At 43.2% G+C, this 19,876-nt stretch overlaps 1 protein-coding gene across 3 annotated transcripts in view; it reads left to right on the top strand.

The window, feature by feature from the left end:
* GRM7 (glutamate metabotropic receptor 7) overlaps positions 1-19,876 on the top strand; it is an 899,252-nt gene that overhangs the window by 728,403 nt on the left and 150,973 nt on the right. For all 3 annotated transcript variants that reach the window (XM_003785475.2, XM_003785474.2, XM_023510686.1), the window contains exon 8: positions 677-1,612. In XM_003785475.2, the coding sequence (XP_003785523.1) occupies positions 677-1,612 (936 nt within the window). The remainder of the gene's footprint in view (positions 1-676; positions 1,613-19,876) is intronic.

Here is a 19,876-nt window from a genome sequence, read left to right as displayed (position 1 = left end):
ATAAAAAGGTTTAAATTAGTTTCATAATAGGTGTGTGTACATTGGATACTTTTTCTTCCATTCCTGTGATACTTTGCTAAGAAGAACATTTTCCTTAATGAAAGTGACAGTAATGCCTGCAGAATTTTAGGGAAGGTCGTTGGCACTCCAATGTTGTCCAAAATAATTAAATATTTTTTAAATAAATGCACCTAACAAGGGAAATGAATGTAGCTTTCACCTTTGTTATAGCTGTTTTCGTCGCATTCCTTTTTTTAACTTGATTTGGGATAGTTATATGTATTATTGGGGGACAGAGGGAGGCAGACGACTGCAGGCCAGTGTTTCTCAGCTTATCTGCTCAGGACAATCCTTTGGACATTTGTTATAAATGCAGACATCAAGGTTCTCATTCAGGAGATTCATATTTGGAACGTCAGGGATGGGAATAGGGGATTTGCATTTTTCATTATCTTGTGTGGGACATTCTTACAATCAGGGAACACACAAGGGAATGTGGAAGAGAATTTGTAGTCGATGGAGTGGGATCAAACCATGGTTGTAAGTCTTAGAGGCTGGGGGTAAGCTGTTTAACCTTGTTAAGCGGCAATGTGGGCTTCCAGAATTGCCAATGGTGTTCTTTTCCTTGTCTCTTCAATAATCTGCCTGTTCCACCTTGTTATTTTTTATGCTGCAGATAGAAGACATGCAGTGGGGAAAAGGGGTCAGGGAGATCCCTGCCTCCGTGTGCACCCTGCCGTGTAAGCCGGGGCAGAGAAAGAAGACGCAGAAGGGGACGCCTTGCTGCTGGACCTGCGAGCCCTGTGACGGCTACCAGTACCAGTTTGATGAGATGACATGCCAGCATTGCCCCTACGACCAGCGGCCCAATGAAAATCGAACTGGCTGCCAAGATATCCCCATCATCAAACTGGAGTGGCACTCCCCCTGGGCCGTGATCCCCGTCTTCCTGGCAATGCTGGGGATTATCGCCACCATCTTCGTCATGGCCACTTTCATCCGCTACAATGACACCCCCATCGTCCGGGCCTCCGGGCGGGAGCTCAGCTACGTCCTTTTAACGGGCATCTTTCTTTGCTACATCATCACTTTCCTGATGATAGCCAAACCTGACGTAGCCGTGTGTTCTTTCCGGCGCGTTTTCCTGGGCTTGGGTATGTGCATCAGCTATGCCGCTCTCTTGACAAAAACGAATCGCATTTATCGCATATTTGAGCAGGGCAAGAAATCGGTGACAGCTCCCAGACTCATAAGCCCGACGTCACAGCTGGCGATCACTTCCAGTCTGATATCAGTTCAGCTGCTAGGGGTTTTCGTTTGGTTCGGTGTCGACCCCCCCAACATCATCATAGACTATGACGAACATAAAACCATGAACCCTGAGCAGGCCCGAGGGGTCCTCAAATGTGATATCACAGATCTCCAGATCATTTGCTCCTTGGGGTACAGCATCCTCCTCATGGTCACATGTACTGTGTACGCCATCAAGACTCGGGGTGTGCCAGAGAATTTTAACGAAGCCAAACCCATCGGCTTCACTATGTACACCACATGTATAGTATGGCTTGCCTTCATTCCAATTTTTTTTGGCACCGCTCAATCAGCGGAAAAGGTAAGTGAAATTGCACATCACAGCAGACAATTCAAAAGTGTGTTTGCTTTGTGTAAGTACTGAAACAAATTTGTCGTATAAAGTAAGAGGTTTTATATGTGAAGATTGGTATTTGCCAGAGTAGAGAAACTCTGGATTAGTAGACATCAGGGCTGTAGAATTCTGAAACTATGCCATATTCATTCCACTTAAAACTCTCCAAAGGTAACCTTTTTCGGGTAACTAAGAGTAAATTATAAATGTCTTACCACAAAAAATAAATAAGTGAGGTGATGGTTAAGTTAATCAGTTCGATTTAAGCATTCCACATTGTATATCAACTCATCACATTGTGCCCCACAAATGTAGAGTTCTAATTTAATATAAAATTAAATTAATAAATTATTCAAGGTAATGAAAGAGATTATCCAGTAAAACTATTATCTAATCTATCTAAATTATACCATCCTATTCATTCATTCCTCTCCACCATGACACACATATCTCTTGGGGATAGGAGAGGACCACAGTAGCTTATCCTCCAGGTGGGAATAGGGCAAGATCAGGATTATCACCCATGTGAACGTGCTCTCTCTTCTTAGTGTCTGTCTGCCTGTCACTACCTATTGGATATAGCACTCTAACTGTACAACGTAGTCAATTGGCTCAATTGTATATGCACAGAACATGGTCAGATGGGTGGATGAGTATAAGAGACATCTGGTTGTTATTCTACCCAAGGTTTCCTGCAGCTGGACATGCATTAATCACATCACACAATTCATAGTGAGATTAGGGACTACTTTCCAGAAGAGGAAGAGACAGTACGTCCTGTAGAGCAGGTTCTATCCAGCTGTCATATACATTAGTGCACATGCATAACCCCCTCCCACATACACACACCCAGGTAGTTACAAGTTCCATGAACCTGTAACTTGGGTAACTCTATGGTATTGATTCTAGCCATGATTTTTGCACATCTGACTATATTTACCCATCTGGCTGTAGTGTTGTGTGGCATCACATCTAATATGTTGATACTAAGAAGATGTGGTATTCTTCCCTGGATGAAGGCAGCTCAGACAGACTGGTACAACTGAGGCCAGAACTGAGACCAAGATAGAGTCCTATCTGACACACCATGTAGGAGAGAGTGTGATTAGATGTTGGGATACTGTGAGTCTAGTCGGAGTCTATGATACTTTGGACAATTCTCTTAAACATTCAGGGACTTCATCCTTAAATCAAACAATCAAGAATTAAAGAAGGAATGTCTAAAAGCTTCTAAAGACTATACTTCCCAGAATTGGTTGAATCTGGGTTGCCATCATTACCTCTGTTCTCTGCATAATCATATAAAGGATTAATGACATCTCTTAAGGCATCTCTTAAGGCATCTCTTCAGCTGATTTTCCAGCTGAAGAGATGCCTTTTACCTAAATTGTGTGATGCAGAAGCTGTAAGTTTGGACTGTACATTTTTTTAAAAGTAAATATTTTATGAAAGCATCCAGAATTCTAAAACCAAGGACAGTGAATTATTCCCGTTATGATTTTAGTCATAAAGTACTTTAGAGAAAGTTCCTCTAAAATATATACATAATGAGGATAGTATGTTTCCAGCATATGTTTCAATTTTATAACGTATGTTTACTGTCTATGAAACCAACATGAATTTTATTTTATTTCATCTATCAATCCCTGGGCCAAGGGAATAATAAGAGCCAGGGTAGTGAAATATAATAAAGAGAGAGAAACGTCCCCCAAATGTATGATAGTGAGTTTATAACCATTGAGCTTTTATGAGGAATGATAGATACCATCAAAGCCTATTAAGATAATAATTATTTTGTTATTAAAAAATAATATCCCATATAACAGGTTAAAGATGTTAAAATCCTTTCCAATAAGTTTATTCTTGGGGAATATGAAAAGGAAGAAGAATCGTACTGGTTTTATACGTGAGTCTGGCTGCGATGACTATTTGACAATTCACCTGAATATCTCCACCTTTTCATTTTTCTTTCCTAGCCTTTTCTAATCATGACTGTGGGTCTTTTCAATAAGGTCACAGGAATAATTTACTTTTTGAAAAACCTGAAAGTTATTGAAGATTTTAGGAATGGCATTGTAGTTGTTCTATAAGACATTGTATTGGTAGAACTGGACAAGGAGAAAAACTAAGCTGTGTTCAGCGTGCTTCTCATCCCCGCGTTTTAGCAGGCACATAGTTTTATTTGTAGACTGTTGATGGGTTCTGGTGTTTTATATGGTTGATTGGCACAATCAAAGTCGTGAATTGCCACACGGGAACAGTGAATTATTATATGTAATGCGCATACCCTAATGATAAGCCCATGGCTAATAAAAGATGAGTGAGTGTTTAAAAAATACCACTTCGTATATGTGAAGCCATGACACTTAACTTGTGGAAAGTGGCAAATCATCAAACATAACCCAGAGATCACAGCAAAAGGCATTTTTGCCATACCAGCAACCTACAGAATCATGGCTTTTCCGTTTTTATTTAGATTTAATGGTTTAAGTGGTTTAAATGGAAAAATTCCATTCCAAGAGGAAAACAAAAAAATGATCAGCCAGTAAGTAGTGAGTTCAGTAATAACTATTCACTGTTTTAGGAAATTGAATTCATTTTGAATATGCTAGGAATATCTTAGTAAAATTTCTCTTCAGTTGAGTTCATTAGCACAGCATAAAGATTAAGCAGTGTTCTTATTTGCTGGCAAAATACCCAGCCCCATGAAGTCTATTTTTGCTTTTGTTAAAGAGGACAGAGGAGATTGCTGCCACCTTATTCCATCATTGCTAACCCTGTGACTTCTACAATTAGGATCTTGTAGCCTAGCCAGGGAAGGGAAGGGGTAAATTTTAGCCACAAGAAAATGACTCCAGGTTTCAGGACTGTAATGATGCAAGGACATACTGCAATTGGTAAAGCAATAGCACAGTGGAAGGTGGCCGGCCGAGGATAGTGTCCTAGCATCCTATTATTATACCCTGGCACTATCTGGTGAAGGACTAGGTTTTTTTCTATGAAAATCAAAGGCTTGGCTTATGGGTATGTCTATATAGGGAATTGTGCATACAGAAAAAGCATAGGGTACCCTGCCCAAATCTGAGAAGCCCTGTAGATGATATCTTCATCCAGAACATGTTAGACGGTTGTCTGTAGAACTTTCTAGAAAGCCAGCATATCTTTTGACAAGGGCAGGGGAATAAGCTTTGCACGATGTGACTCTGTAAAGGGAAAACGGACCTGGGACAGAAGGAGTGAGATCAGAGGTTTTCACAGGTCTTCCTCTGTGCAGATATGTTCTTGTTTGTACAAGAGGATGATAAGAAGAGGCAGCTGAGGGTCAGAGATATGCTGGAACAGAGTACTGCAGGAAAGATGTCTGCCTTCAAACATGGGACCCACAGGCCACTGCCCTGCAGATATCAGAACAGAAACAGGGTGCAGTACAAAATTTAAGAGGATTCTTTGATTCCCATTGGAGCATTAGTCTACAAAATGACAGAACTGGGGTAACTAGAGGCAAAACTCTGAACCAGCTCAGGGTCCTTAACTCAGTGGTTGTTCAAAGTGTGTCCATCACCATCCCTTGCAGGCTCTTCCCAGTCACTGTGTGTCTGCTTCCCTTCCCCCACTGGTTTAATAGAGCTAATCCCAGCCTGCTAGGAAAATGCTAGTGGAAGCCAAGCACACTTCTTAAAACTGCCTAAGTAACTTTCTTTTCACCTATAGGGAAAATATTATTAATGTTTTCTTGATTTCTAATGTTAGAGATTTGGGGAATAAATTAATTCCCATCCCAAGCAAATGGGAAATTCACAGATCAAGTAACTGGGCAATCTAAAAGACATTTTACAGGGTCAAAGACAAATTCTGAGGATTAGAAGGTCCAAAAGAAGTATTAATCCCAAAGTTCGGTCCAGAGATCTCCTAAAGCTAGGACCAAGTCCTTGGAACCAGAGATAGTAAAGTAGGCAAACAGGGGTGCTCCCCAGGAGAATTTCTTGAGGACCTTGGAATACATTTCAAGATCTTTTGCTCTTCCACATGTAGGAGATAGTTGCCCAGAATCTGAACACAAAGCAACATCTGCCTAGGACCAATATAGGGATCAGAAATATTTGGCAAGTGGATAAACATTCCTTTATCCATGACCATGCCCAAGACAGACATCACTAATAAATCATGGCACACTTCCCCATGCAGAATGCAGATGTAGTCTTAAAATCCTTCTTGACCTGGTCTTAAGACAACCACTGTTGATAGACCAAACTGGAAGAAATCTGAAATCCATGCACCACTTCTGATTTAATTTCAGGTTCTAGCAAATGACCTTTGATACCACTTGCCATCTAGATATTTGCTGTCATTGTGAGAAAACCAATGAATGTTTTTCATTAAGCTCAAACTATTTAAAGATAAAGAATACTCAGAGAGGGCCACATGGGGTGGCTCACACCTGTAATCGTAGCACTCTGGGAAGCCAGTGTGGATGGATTTTCTGACCTTAGGAGTTCAAGATCAACCTGAGCCAGAGTGAGACTTCATCTCTAAAAATAACTGGGCATTATGGTGGATACCTGTAGTCCCAGCTACTTGGGAGGCTGAGGCAAGATAATTGCTTAAGGCCACATGTTTGAGGTTGCTGTGAGCTGTGACGTCACGGCACCCTACCAAGGGTGACAAAGTGAAACTCTATCCCCCCCCAAAAAAAGAGGGAGCATACTTTCATTAGTTTTTATTTTGGCTCTGATTACAAACCTTTTCAATTCCCAAATACCACACAGAAAAGAGTAATCTCCGTTCTTTCAGGGTGTAATGTATTAGTTTATGCTTCTATACTAATTGATGTGATTAAAATTTTCCCATGGCCTTTCATCAGTTAAATTAGTGATTATAAAGCATCTATTCTGCCTCAGTTCACTGTTAAGGACCAGGCTGTGGAGGTTAAACAAGATAGTATACTTATCTGTTAGGACCTCACAAGCTAGTGGTCAACATAGGTCTTTAAACAAACACTAGGTTATGTGAAACATGCTACAATTGTAGCCCAAAGAATGAGAGATCTTCTATTAAGCTTCCCAGAAAATATGGCAAGTGAGCCTAAATAAAGAGGAGAGAAAGTGGCGTGACAATCCAGTAAGAAATTATATCATGTGTAAAAATGTCTGAGGTGGTGTTTTCAATACCTGGCACACAGAGAGAGGAGACAGATTGTACTAACGTGACTTTGACTCTTGTAAATGTAAGAAAGTGTAATAATAAAAATTAATGAAACCTCATTTTATGGGCAAATTTTGAAACAGCGTGAATCACAACGTTTCCCTCTCAAACTTTTGGCAAGAATCACATTTTTTCCATGTGTTGGGCCAAGTTAATTTTAAATATTGTCATTTATAGGCTGAAATGCCTGTGCTCCTTTCTTAAGAGGAAATATTCCCCTTATGCCCATGGTGAATTCTGCATGGTCTGATGCAATTTGGTTCTGAGGGGCTGCACTTTATAACACAGAGACATGGATGTGATAAAAAGTGGTGGGATCCAGTTGTGAAGGGCTCTGAACTTCCTCCTTGTAGTTATACAATGAAGAGGGAACGGAAGTTTCCAAAGGTAGAAGAAATGTGAGTACAGGGTGTCCTGGAACGGGGGTTCCGGGGTTAGGGCTTCAGGATAAACAAGGATGAGAAGCAGCGACAGGTAAGAAAACCAGTTAAGCATCTGCTGTGATAGAAGACGGCTGTGATTTGAAGACAGCCTGGAGGACTAGAGGAGATAGGGCAGGTTGGAAAGCTCCCTGGAACTTTCCAAGCCTTGTAAGAATATGTGAATAGACTACGCCTTATTGTTCACATTGTGTTATGTTGCTTTGTTATTCAAATGGAGACATACTTACAGATTTTCTTTTATTTTTAGATTTAGCAAGTAACATTGCCCACTAGTTAATCTTTCCTTCAACATCAACTGAGTGAAGAAAGAGAAAGAACTCCCATTATCCCATTCCCTAGAGACAATCATTATCTAACAGTCTGATGCTACTGCTAACTATGTAAAAATACACATATTTAAATACATACTCAAATTTACTATAAAACAAAAATCCTTGTTTTCTCTTTTGAATGCTTCATAAGAACCTTCACCTTGCTTCTAAACATGGTGGAGAGAGATTTCCCCACACTCAGTTTTTGCTGAGGCCACTGGTGCACCCAGGCTGCGACGGGCACATTTATTGGCTGTTGAGGTCTTCCTTCTGCTATTTGGTTCTGTCTGTTCATGTTCCTGTCAGAAGCCTATGAACCCGTCTCCTTTGTGTTGCCTGCAGTGACCTTGGTGATAACTGAGCTTCTCCCTAATAGCTGTCAGAAGCCAGCTGTTTGCAGTCTGGGATTAGTGAGTGGCTTTGGAGGGTGCAGTTGTCTCCCCTCGTGCCATGGTGCAGCAGCTAATTTCAGACATAGTCACCGAGGATGATTGAAGTCCTCGTCATCTTAGCCCCTTCCTTGGGCCAGAATAGCTAATTCAGCAGATTAAAGCCAAGAGCCTGTGTAAAACTGAACTGAGCTAGACCTAATCAGGAATGAGCTCGCTATATTAAAACAAAGGCTCCAGTCATTCTGGGTATGAATGGAGTTATGCTCAAGAAGTTGCTGAGAAAAGGGAGAAATCAACAAGAGACCTTAAATCGACCCCCTCTACCCCACGCAGCGCTCCCTGGAGCTCACTTTTCTCTCTAGGTGTCTTGCGCCTTGAGACCAGCCACAGGCCTCATTTTTAGACCTCCAGCCAGGCTAAGCTGACACTCCTTTCCTCCTTGGCTTATCTCAGAGCATCAGAGACCAACTCTCATTTACAATAAAAAAAAAAGTTCTCAAAGCACAAGAAATCATAACAGAGCAGACTCTGCTGACAGGCCGGGGTGGTCATAGTCACAGGACCACCGGCTCCTGAGATCCTTCCAATGTGGGTCACAATACTGGCTGAGCTGTGCATTCTGTCAGGTCCCAGCTGGCTTCTTGTCTTCGCTGGTCCTGGAAGCTGGACCACTGCCTCCTGCCAACATCCCGTGTTGCTCTGAACCTAATCATTGTTCGTGGCATATCTTGGATGTGTCACTTAACCTCTTTGGTCCTCAGTCTTTTCACCTTCATGCTGAGTACAATTGTTCTTACCTCTAGGTTCAGGAGAAGATGAGATCTTTAAATTGTTCAGCACAAAAGCTTAAAAGATGAATGATACCAGTTACTGGCCAGGACACAGAGCAAATGGAACTCTCACAGACTGTTGGTGGAATAAAAACACCTTGGTTTTTACAGGCTCTTAAAAAGTTAACCATGCACCTACCATACTGTTTTAGCCATTTTTCTTAGGTATATACCCAAGAGAAAGGAGATAATGTGTCCCTGAAAAGGCTTGTATGTGCATTTTTATGGAGCTTCATTTGCAATAGCTCCCCAATAAATATAAACCAAATACCCATCAAAACCTGAATAGATGAACAAATTGGGGTATTTGTGAAATGGAATGTTACTCTGCAGTGACAAGCAATGAACTATCAATACATTCAACAGCACAGGGCCATCACAAAATAATCATGCTGAGAAGACTGATCCAGGCATAAAAGAATACATATGCACATATACGCTGGGTATACACTGGATGAGTCCCTCTCTGCCGTTTTTAAGAAATGCAATTCATCTGTAGTGGCAGAAAGATCAGCTGTTGACAACAGATGAGCAGGGAGGGGCTGAAGGATCACAAAGGGGTATGAGGGAATGTGGGGGGGCGATGTGTGTGTGTTCACGCTCTCGATGGTGGCAAAGGTTTCACAGATACATCCATGCGTCAAAAATGATCAAATGGCAAATTTCAAATATGTGCATGTTATTCTTTATCCATTGTATCTCCATAAAGTCATTAAAATGTGGCTTTGCACGAAGCCCTTCACCACCTCCCAGCCTCCTCCTTTTCCTTGAAACTTAATCATTAAGTGTCCTTATACCAATTGGCCTATTTGCCCAGTTCTGAAACTAGAAATTGCATCTGTAATGAAATCAGAATTGTAAAACTACGAGTACACGGAGCTCTCGCAATGCTCCCCAGCACATGGTAGATCCTTAGTAAAGGATAACTTTCTCCTCCTACCCTGGGCTTCCATGTGCAGAAGGTCTTGGCAGGAGGGTCTGCAGAAGCTGAAATAGTGACATGTTTGGGAGAACTTAATGTAATATGGATTAGAGGGACTTCAGACACTGATGCTTAAGAGGGGGCAGAGGTAAAGTGCTGGGGGACCCTGTGTGCCCTGTGAAGGGGCTCAGACTGATTTTTAGGCAAGGAGAGGGATGTCACATTGTCAGGTTTACGCTTTAAAAAGATTACTCACTGCTTATAAAAAATGGATTGAATGATAGATAATATGTGAAATTTTTACTCAGGGAAGACAGGTGGTGACTTACCAGTCACAATTAATGTGGACTTTGCCTATGTTGAGATTTTTAGACCCATGTCACTATACCAACCTGAGGGGTGGGGAGGAATGAGTAGAATTCCTTGCAGGAAAAATGGAATCACAACTGGTAGCCTGCTATAGCCCCTCATCCGTCCTTTCAGTAAAGGGGCCAGCAAACCCTTCCTACCACAGAATGTTAGGTGGGAACTTGGCGTCTGGTTCTGCTCCATTCTCTGCGGCGTAAGATGTTAGTGGAGAGGACAGCTGAGCACTGGCTCCAAGTTGTATCCTCTCTCCCCAGGTAAGGCACAAGACATCAAGACTGAACACTATAACTGCAGCTGATATATATTTAGCAAGAATTGTGGTCAAGGGATATCCCTATACTAAAAACACTGTCCACCCATCATCTTCCTTTTTTTCCGAGATTTTGGGTATGTTGCCACAACTGTAGTTTCTTCTGAGCATAAACGTGTGTGAATGTTGAATTATAAGCGGCTCCCACTGAATAAGCTGTCTTGAGATCCCTGGCACCTGGGTCCGGAGAGTGCAGTGCACCTTCAAATGGCCCCAGCTTGTCACCTGTACTGTTGATGACTTTCTACCCCGGCTCAGCACCCCGTTTCTCTCTGTAGATCTGATTGAGTGTGGACATAAAGTTGTCTGGCCACAAAACATCAGGAAGTGAATAGCCTCAAGTAAATCAGCATCTGATTGAAGGCTTTGAAGAGGACTCAGGTGGAATATCCCAGCTCTGATTAAAGAGAAGTCACGTTTTCCCATTGAAGCCTCATGATGTGAGGGTGTCGTGGAGGAAGAGGGACTATAAAATAGTCAACAGGGAAATTATAAGGCAAAGGTGAGAGTTTCCTGTGGCAAGGAACAGAAGACAACGTCCTGCCGCTGAGCCGGCATTCCCTGAGGGTCTCAGTCGTCTCCGCGCACACGAAGGACAAACCTCCTGCACAAAGGCCATCTCCAGGAAGCCGGTGACAACTGAATGACAGAGGCCAAAAGCTCATTTCCTTCCTGATAGCCCAGGCTCTTCCAGCTTCCCTTTCCACTCAGGTGTGATCTCATTTTAGCAATTTCTCTCATTTGCAAAAAGCTAATCTTGTTTCCAAAGAGACTTGATGTATCCGGAAGGAGTCGGTTGCTCACACCTGGGAGATTCTGGCTTATAGAGCCCAAGCCATAGATCATTTTGTAATGATTGGGTTTTCACGTCCAAGACTAGACATTTTGGCTGGCCAGCTAGATCTGCCTTCTTCCCATTGTGTTTCTCTGGTGACTTTCCCTGGCCCTGTCAAAGTGACTAGGTGGATACACCAGGGCCAAATCATATTGTTGATGGGACTGGCTGCTGCCTGGTGCTACACCAAATGCCGTACAAATGGGATCCTCAGCGTTAAGCCTACAATCAGATCTTTATCTCTTTGTTTAATGTTCCAGATCTTGAGATATAGACATACCTTGAGCTTTTATTTTTTTAAAGAAATTTAACAGAGGCAAAGAACCATACTGATTTTCAAATTTATGTAGGGTAGTTTAATTTAAATGTTTTTCTAAATTTTTACACACTGGCCGGAGATTGGGATAAGTGTTTTTATAAGGCTAGAGCACCACCTTTGTATTAGTTTCTAAATTGGGACATTACCCAGTTACAATGTGGTCGCGAATCAAGAGGCTTCCCCGTGTTATCCCAGGGTTAAGAGCCATGTGGATGATTGGTAAGCAAGCTCATTAAATTTTAGACTCTAATAAAGGGCTTTGGGAAATGAAAGAGGCCGTCATTTGATTTTCGCACAGAAATCCGGTTTCTCACTATAGCTGTTAGGGGACGAAAATGTAAGGAAATGATTCCTTAATGGCAACACTGACGATCAGTCTGCCCGAAACAGAAGCAGTGGAGTCTGTAACAGGTCCTCCGGTGCCTAAAATTGAAAAATGTCTCTCTGCCGTGCCTGTGAGCTCCCATTCAGCTTTGCGTTCCAATTGATCGCTTGGCTTAAAACCAACACTCACGTCTTCTTTTTTAAAATCTAAGGCCTCCCATCATACAGGTTTAAAAACTCCTGGCTAGCAGATATCCTGAAACAGCAAATATAAAAGGTTCATGTGACACCACTATCTTTACTCCTCCAATGCCTACCACCCCAGAGCTTAGAATTCTAGGAGGGAGAATGTTAAAATAGTTTCCTTTTCATTCCAAAGGTCCTCTGTTATTTAACATTTTTTGAGCCCCTGTAACATGACCCGAGACCCCAACAAGGAGGGATCATATCACTCCCTTTTTCAAACCCTCTTCCACGGCTTCCCATTGTTACTATTATTAAGGCCTCCCTGCCACCATCAGACAAAGAGGACGGTATTTCAGCTCTTCCTCAGAGCCTGTGAGGCTTAGATCAGGGATCAAAAACTACAGCCCACGGGCCCTATCCAAAAGCAGCTTGCTTTTGTACATGAAGTGTATGGGAACACAGCCACCTCCATTCATCTACATACTGCCCCTGGCTGCTTTTGTGCTGCAAGGACAGAGCTGAATAGTTGTGACAGAGATCATATGGCCTGAAAAACTAAAAATACTTATATACTGGACCTTTCCCGAAAAAGTTTGCTGGCCCTGCCTCAGATGATCTGTTGCTTCCTCTCTTTCTGACTCCCATTTTCTCTGTCCTTTATCCTTATGGATTCTCCTTCAGTCTTGCCGCTGTTCTTATATTTCTGGCCCTGAACACAGCAGAGCCCTTTTCCTCCTGCAGAATCTTTGCACAGGATGTCCCTTTGTCTGGGAGACGGTCACCCAGAATTTCTGCTGCCGTGTCCTTCTCGCCATTCGGGTCTGAACCTGTAGGTGCATACAAGATGATTTTTTTTAAAACTTTCTTCCAGCCAGCTGGATTCTGTTTCTTCTTGGCATGTGTCAGTTACTGTTTCGTTCATGTGTTTTTTATTTGCATCTACATTACCATGTAAGGACCCTGAATGCACAAACTGGTCCATTTGGTTCTACTCCGAATCCTTAGATCTCTGAATAGCAGCTGGTATGTTAGGAAGCACTCACTAATTCCCTGTGGATTGGATGAATGCCTGAATGAATGAACCTGTTTTGGATAGGGTGACCAGACGTCCCGCTTTTGGCGGGACAGTCCCGCTTTTCAACAATTTGTCCCACATCCCACGGCGTTTTAAAAAAGTCCCGATTTTTGGAAAGAATGCACGAACGGGCGGGAGAACAGGAAGGGAATATACGGTTTTCTACTGCCATGTGGCTATTTCCCCAGAATATGAGTTTTATATTATTTTTGTTAATCTTATAATGTTAAGCTGTAATAATAACAAATAATTGCTGAGAAGTGATTATCGAGAACTGCTTATCAAAGTTTGCATTGTTGTCAGGCCCTGCCCTGCCCCGTCCGCTGCCCTGCCCCCCGCCACGCCCCGTGCCCCCGCCATGTCCCGCCTTACTGGTGTTAAAATCTGGTCACCCTAGTTTTGGAGTAAAAGAGAGTTCCTACCCTCAATAAACATTCTAGAAGGGTCAAGAGCTCTGTAAATTAATATCTGTGAAAAGTACAACAACAAAACCATAAGAAAGTAGATTTCTAAGAAGAATAACCTGAGGAGGGATCAGCCTTTCTGGAGAAGTATGTCCACCATGAAGACTGCACAGGAGAAGCTGATCCTCAAGGGTGACCAAGCATTGCATTCCAAAGGATTTCTACAGAGAAGGAATTGATGATTTAGGGAAGTTATTTATTAAAACCAGTTGCCAACGAGTATATAAAAACGTCTGATATATAAATTTTTTAGCATGAAACAAAGCTTATTGAGGAAGAGAAAGATAGGTTTACAGAGCAGTAGGTAAGATGTAAGTTTAGAGAGCAAGATGCGGTCTCCATAGAGAGCAAACAGACCTACTTTGTTATCACAAAGAAGAGGCCCAGTACATCATTTTCAATCTTCAGAATAGTAGAGACAAAAACAAATAATAATAGTGCACAGTGATGGTAAAAACAAGTGGAAAAATGGACATTCTTGTGAATTACAAATGAATTTTTAACCTCATCAACTCTTTTAAAGAGAGTCCTTTTATGCTACGCATCAGGAACCTTTCAAATATGGATAACTTTTGGCCCAGTAGATCCATTGCTAGGTTTAGGAAAAGGGAGAAATGAAAAACATTTCCAAAGTGGGAGGTAAGGGAGGGTTTTCCACAATGTAAAAGTCAACCAAAGGGAAGTGGTGACATGCATTGTAGAACTTGCATACGATGTGCTACCTGGAATTGTTAAAAATGGTGAAAAACACGAAATACCCCTCGTTGAACCTTGTCTGTGTATCAGTCAGTAGGCTGAATATTTTAAGTATATATTTCACGAAACTCCACCAGGGATGACCAACCTTTTTTCTTCTCTACCACATACTGAAAGAAGAGTTGTCTTGGGGGCACATTAAATACGTGAACTCTACCAAAAGCTGATGAGCCAAAAAAAAAGAAGAAGGGCATAATTTTCACAATATCTTCCACCACCAATAAGCAATCAGGCCTTAAATAATCCCTATGCAGCCGATGGGCTCAGGTTGTGCTCCTGCTCCACATAAATTCCAAATAGAGGCAAACATCAGCCCCATTTACAAATGAGAAACCAGAGGCTTCCTGGGGTTAAATGACTTTTCTCAGGTCCCAGAAGCAGATGGGAACAAGGAAAGTGGCTTCTCAGGACCCATCTCATATGAACACTACACCCTGGGCCCCAGACAGTGACAAGAAAATGATCGTTTCTTTTACCCTGGACAAGTTACTTCATCTTTCTGTGTCTCAGTTTTCTAATTTTAAAATGAGAAAGACAATAGCATTGATCTTGTAAGGTTGCCAGGAGGACTGATGGATAAAAGCATGGCATGGGTGTGTCCATAGAAACGTATCCATGTGTGTGTAGGCACGTAATGTGCCAGACACTCTTGTCTATCCTGAGGACGCAGCAGCAAGCACAAGGGATTCTCCAGGCTTCCAGTGGAGGAAAGACAGGCTTTCAAATAAATCAATGAAAAATACAGAGAATATCAGACCATGAGAAACAATGGGGAGAAACTGATCAGGAGATGAGGTACCAAGATGAGGGCAGGCATCCTGCAGCTGTGAGGAGGTGCTCAGAGAACTTGACCTTGGGAAAAAGGCATAAAGAAGTGAACCATGAGGAAGTAGAAGGCCAGGCGAGCCTTCCAGGCAGGGGGACTAGCAGGTGCAAAGGTCCTGAGGCAGAACAATGTCAAGAATGTTTAAGAAATGACAACTATGAGCAAGGAGGAGCAGGCAGGAGGTGAGCGAGGTGACGGAACAGGGCACCAGTTCATTTGCAGCCAGACTCATCCCATGGATGAGACAGGAAGCTGTCAAAGCGTGTTGTATTGAAGCACAAAATGATCCAAATTCAATTTTGAGAGAGTCGATCTGACCTGCATTGCTCCATTAAAGTACTCAAAACAGTGGCCTGATACATAGTAAGTGATCAATACAAATTAGGTGTTTTGATCTGAAGAATCCTCGTTCTAGGTGGAGTACCTTTTTCCAAAATTACTTAAGAGACTGTCTCTCTCTCTCTTTCTCTCCCCCCTCCAATGCATCCCTTTATATATATACATGTGCAGAGGGTGCCAAAAATGTATACACACTTTAAGAAAGGAAAAAAATGAATTAAAATTGTAATACTCAGTACACACTGATATTTATTATCTCATATATTATACCTTGTATCTTTTGTAATTGCTGAAGTCATACATGATTTGAGTATTGTAATTTTAATACATTTTTGCCTCCTTTAAAATTTTTATACATTTTTTTGGTGCCCTTCATACCTATAAAAAGAAAACCATCACCCTCCTTCATCCCTTTACATACCGTTGAATCTGCCATTTTCCAATGGCTAGAGAGAAGCCAGTTTGTGTTGGAAAACACAGGGAAACTGAATTCTCATACCAACCCTGCCCTTTCACTCAACCTAGAAATAGTTAAAACCTAAGAGGAGAGCTGGGCACAGTGGCTCACGCCTCTAGCTCCAGCTACTGAGGAGGCCAAGGCAGGTGTATTGCTTGAGCCCAGGAGTTCAAGACCAGTTGGGAAACATAGTGAGGACCCACTTCAATTAAAAACAAATACAAAAAAGGGTGGCTCCCGGAGCTCAGTGCGTAGGGCGCCAGCCACATACCCCAAGGCAGACGGGTTTGAACCCAGCCTGGGCCAGCTAAAATCAACAATGTCAACTGCAACAACACCAAAAAAATTGCTTGGTGCCTGTAGCACAGTGGTTATGGCGCCAGCCACATACACCGAGGTGGGCGGGTTAGAAACCAGCCTGGGCCAGCTAAAACAACAATGACAACTGGAAGAAAAAGTAGCCAGGTCTTGTAGCAGGTGCCTGTAGTCCCAGCTACTTAGGAGGCTGAGGCAAGAGAATTGCTTAAGCCCAAGAGTTGGAGGTTGCTATGAGCTGTGATGCCACAGCACTCTACCAAGGGCAACAGAGTAAGACTCTCTCTCTCTCTCAAAAAAAAAATGTAAGTAGGCAGGCAGGGAATTGGAGCTTCCACACACAAGCAGGCAATAATAGAAATACAGTAGCTAGTAAGATGGAAGCACGGACATTCTCTTTCTAGATATATTTGTGCTGCCCTCATTCAACAATAGACTGTTACATTTAAAATCCTATTTTGACACTATCATTGCTTCAGTGATCATGGAAAGTGCCTCACAAGATCTCTTCTTTGGTGCTTTTAAAGTACCATGTAATCAAGTAACAGATGGTGACAAAATGGTCATATTCATAGGCTTATAGTCTGATAATTTTGTGCGTGTATCCAGTTTGTGGTTTTTGACAGTTTCCCCTCCGAAACATTCATTCATTCATCCCACTAATGTTTATGAAATACAGCTAGATGCCGGGGACGTTTCTAGGTACTAGGCACGAGGGATAGGAAAAGATTAAGACAAATGCCTTCCCTCGCGGAGACTGCATTCTGTAGAAAAGTGAAACCAAGTGAACAGAGACCCAGAGGAAGTGAAACCAAGTGAACAGAGAGAGATCCAGAGGAAGGCATGGGAGAAATGAAGGGGGCAGTCTGGAGTAAATCCCGCAAGGGCTCCTGTGTTATATGAGTGGTGAGGAAGGGTTTCTTGGAGGAGATGCTTTCTGAGCAGAAACTTTCATGGAATGAGATAGCAAAGGGCCGAGCAAGGGCCGAGGCACTCAGGGGACTGTGACTGGCTTGAGAAGTGGGAGCTGGAGTGGAGAGGAGGGAGGCAGGATGGGAGGAAGGGAGCAGCCACTGGCTGTTCACGCAGGGTTCTAGAAACGATTCTAAGCAAGAGGAGAAATAATAGGAAGTTCTTGAGCCTGGTTTAGGAGAAAACTGTAGAGGGGCAAAAGTAGGGTCAGAAAGGCCAGATAGAAATTTCCTCAGCACCTGCACACTGATAGAGTTTCTGAAAGTGCAGCCTTGGTGCAATCCACAGAGGGGGAAAGAAACCTGAAAGTGATTTACTTGCAAAATAAGCATCTTACGTTCCTGCCCTTGGGGAAGTCGTTGGTCACATCAATTATGGAGGCAAGGCTCTGTGGCTTCCAGGGAGCCTGCAAGTCCTAAGGGCCACATCCGGGCTACTGACCCCGATGTTTTTCCTTCTTTCTTCTGAAAAGATGTGGCTATTTCTTGCATCACTCACCTGCCTAGTGGCCGTCTGAGATAGTTTCCAGGCAGCAAATAAGCCTCCTAGGCTTTTCTCCCCCCTCCTTCATTCAGCAAGTTTTATAGAGCAGCTCCATGTATCCAGACACTGTGAATCAGGCCCAAAAGGGAGGCACGAGCCCGCGGTCCCTGCATGATGCCAGGGGCTGCCGCTCACACGGGCTGTGATGAGAAGGCCACTAAGTGGGGTGGTCCAGTGTGCCACCTGGACTTTAGGGATAGAGATGACCAAAATATGGTACTTTCAGTCTACCATACACCCAGGTGAGAGGGATTACACCCGTCTCGACCTTCTAATGAGTTCATTTGATTATCAGCATCTTTTATGTAAATATCAAAAGTGGCTGGGCTATCAGCAGGGTGCATTTCCAAAAATGCAAAGCGTCCACACCTGTCTCCTCCTCCTCAGCCCTCCCCCTCAGCATTCATGCTGGAAACCCATCAGAAGCATTTCGGATCAAAGCAGGTAACAGAGGTGAGGTGAGGCTGGGGCTGATTTGAGATTCCAGACGCATCCCTGAGCACCATCTGGGCCTCTGCTAAAGCATCTGCCGGCTCCGCTCGCCGCTCAGGGCCCTCACACTGAGAGCAGGATGAAATAAGTGGTCTGGGAGAAGCCAGCAGATGGTGACTTGCCTGGCTTCTCTCGAGGTTAAACGTGTCAACTTACCATCACTGTGGAAGGAGAGGTAAAGCTATTGCCTAGTGCTGGGTCTTCCTTCTCTCTCTCTGTGTGTGTTCTTCTCCTGTGGTCCTCATCTTCCCATCCTATACCCACTTGCGCCTTCTCTTGCCAAAGAAAAAAAAGACCTCTTCAATCAATTGTTGGTGCACTGATTCATTTGTTCACTCAATGTGTGTCTATAAATATCAACTTCACCCATGACGCTGTCTAGGCCATGGGGACAATGAACGCTGACCAGGTTAGCGCTTTCATGAAACTTACAAATTAATTGGGGAAGCAATTAATACCGAATTTGGATAGTGACATGAGCTTTAAGTAGACTAAAACAGGTGACTGGGAGTAGAGAGTGACAGGACAGGGCCTGAGGTCTTTCAGACTGGTGGTCACAGGAGGTGTCAGTGAGGAGGGGAAATAAAAGGAGGCTTGGTGATGAGAAGGATCCCGAGGCAGAGATGGTCAGCGAGCCTGTTCACGGTGATGAGCGACGCTGCCCCGTCCTCCTACTGTAGTCCTTCTTTCTTTCTTTCCTCTTTCTTTTTTTTTCTTTACGTTGAATACTTGTTGAACATCTACATTTGGGGATAAGTGAATTTATGAACCCAATTACATGTTCTCGTGGCCCTTGGGACAGGCAGGACAGCGTTGGAGAGGAGGCAGGAACCAGGTCATTTGACACTCCCGAGGTGATGTGGGGGAATTTCAATTTTATCCTGCACTTTGTGGGAAGTTATTGGTTGGTACTGAATGAGAGAATGACAAACTCTCACTTGACAAGTGAAATAAAGATCCTTGTGGCCTGTGGGAGGGAGGAGATGGGTCAGGCCTGCTCCAGTGACCCAGGTAGGAGACAGTGGCAGCCTGGGCTGGACAGAGAGCTGTGGAGGTGCTGACCAGAGGCCCACGCCTGTAACTCCAGCCCTCTGAGAGGCTGAAGCAGGAGGATTGCTTGAGCCCAGGAGTTTGAGTTCACTGTGAGCCAGGCTGACACCAGGGCACTCTAGCCCAAGGAACTTAGAGAGACAAGGTCTCTATTTTAAATAAACAGGCTCAGCATCCGTAGCTCAGTGGTTAAACTGCTGGTCACTTATTCCAGGGCTGGTGAGCTGGAATTCTACCTGGGCCTACTAAACAAGCTAACAACAACAACAGCACAAAAAATAGATGGGTGTTGTGGCAGGCTCCTGTAGTCCCAGCTACTAGGGAGGCTGAGGCAAGAAAATCTCTTCAACCCAAGAGTTTGAGGTTGCTGTGAGCTATGATGCCCTGACACTCTACAGAAGGTGACATAGTAAGACTCTATCTCAAATAAATAAATAAATAAACAAGGACATGCAAAGAAAGAAACCTTAAAACTTCAGAAGAGTGAGGACACCATCAT

The sequence above is a fragment of the Otolemur garnettii genome, unplaced genomic scaffold (assembly GCF_000181295.1).
Source record: "Otolemur garnettii isolate 467f Iridium unplaced genomic scaffold, OtoGar3 scaffold00015, whole genome shotgun sequence".
Taxonomy (NCBI): Eukaryota; Metazoa; Chordata; class Mammalia; order Primates; family Galagidae; genus Otolemur; species Otolemur garnettii.
This window is presented reverse-complemented; position numbering and strand designations above follow the sequence as displayed.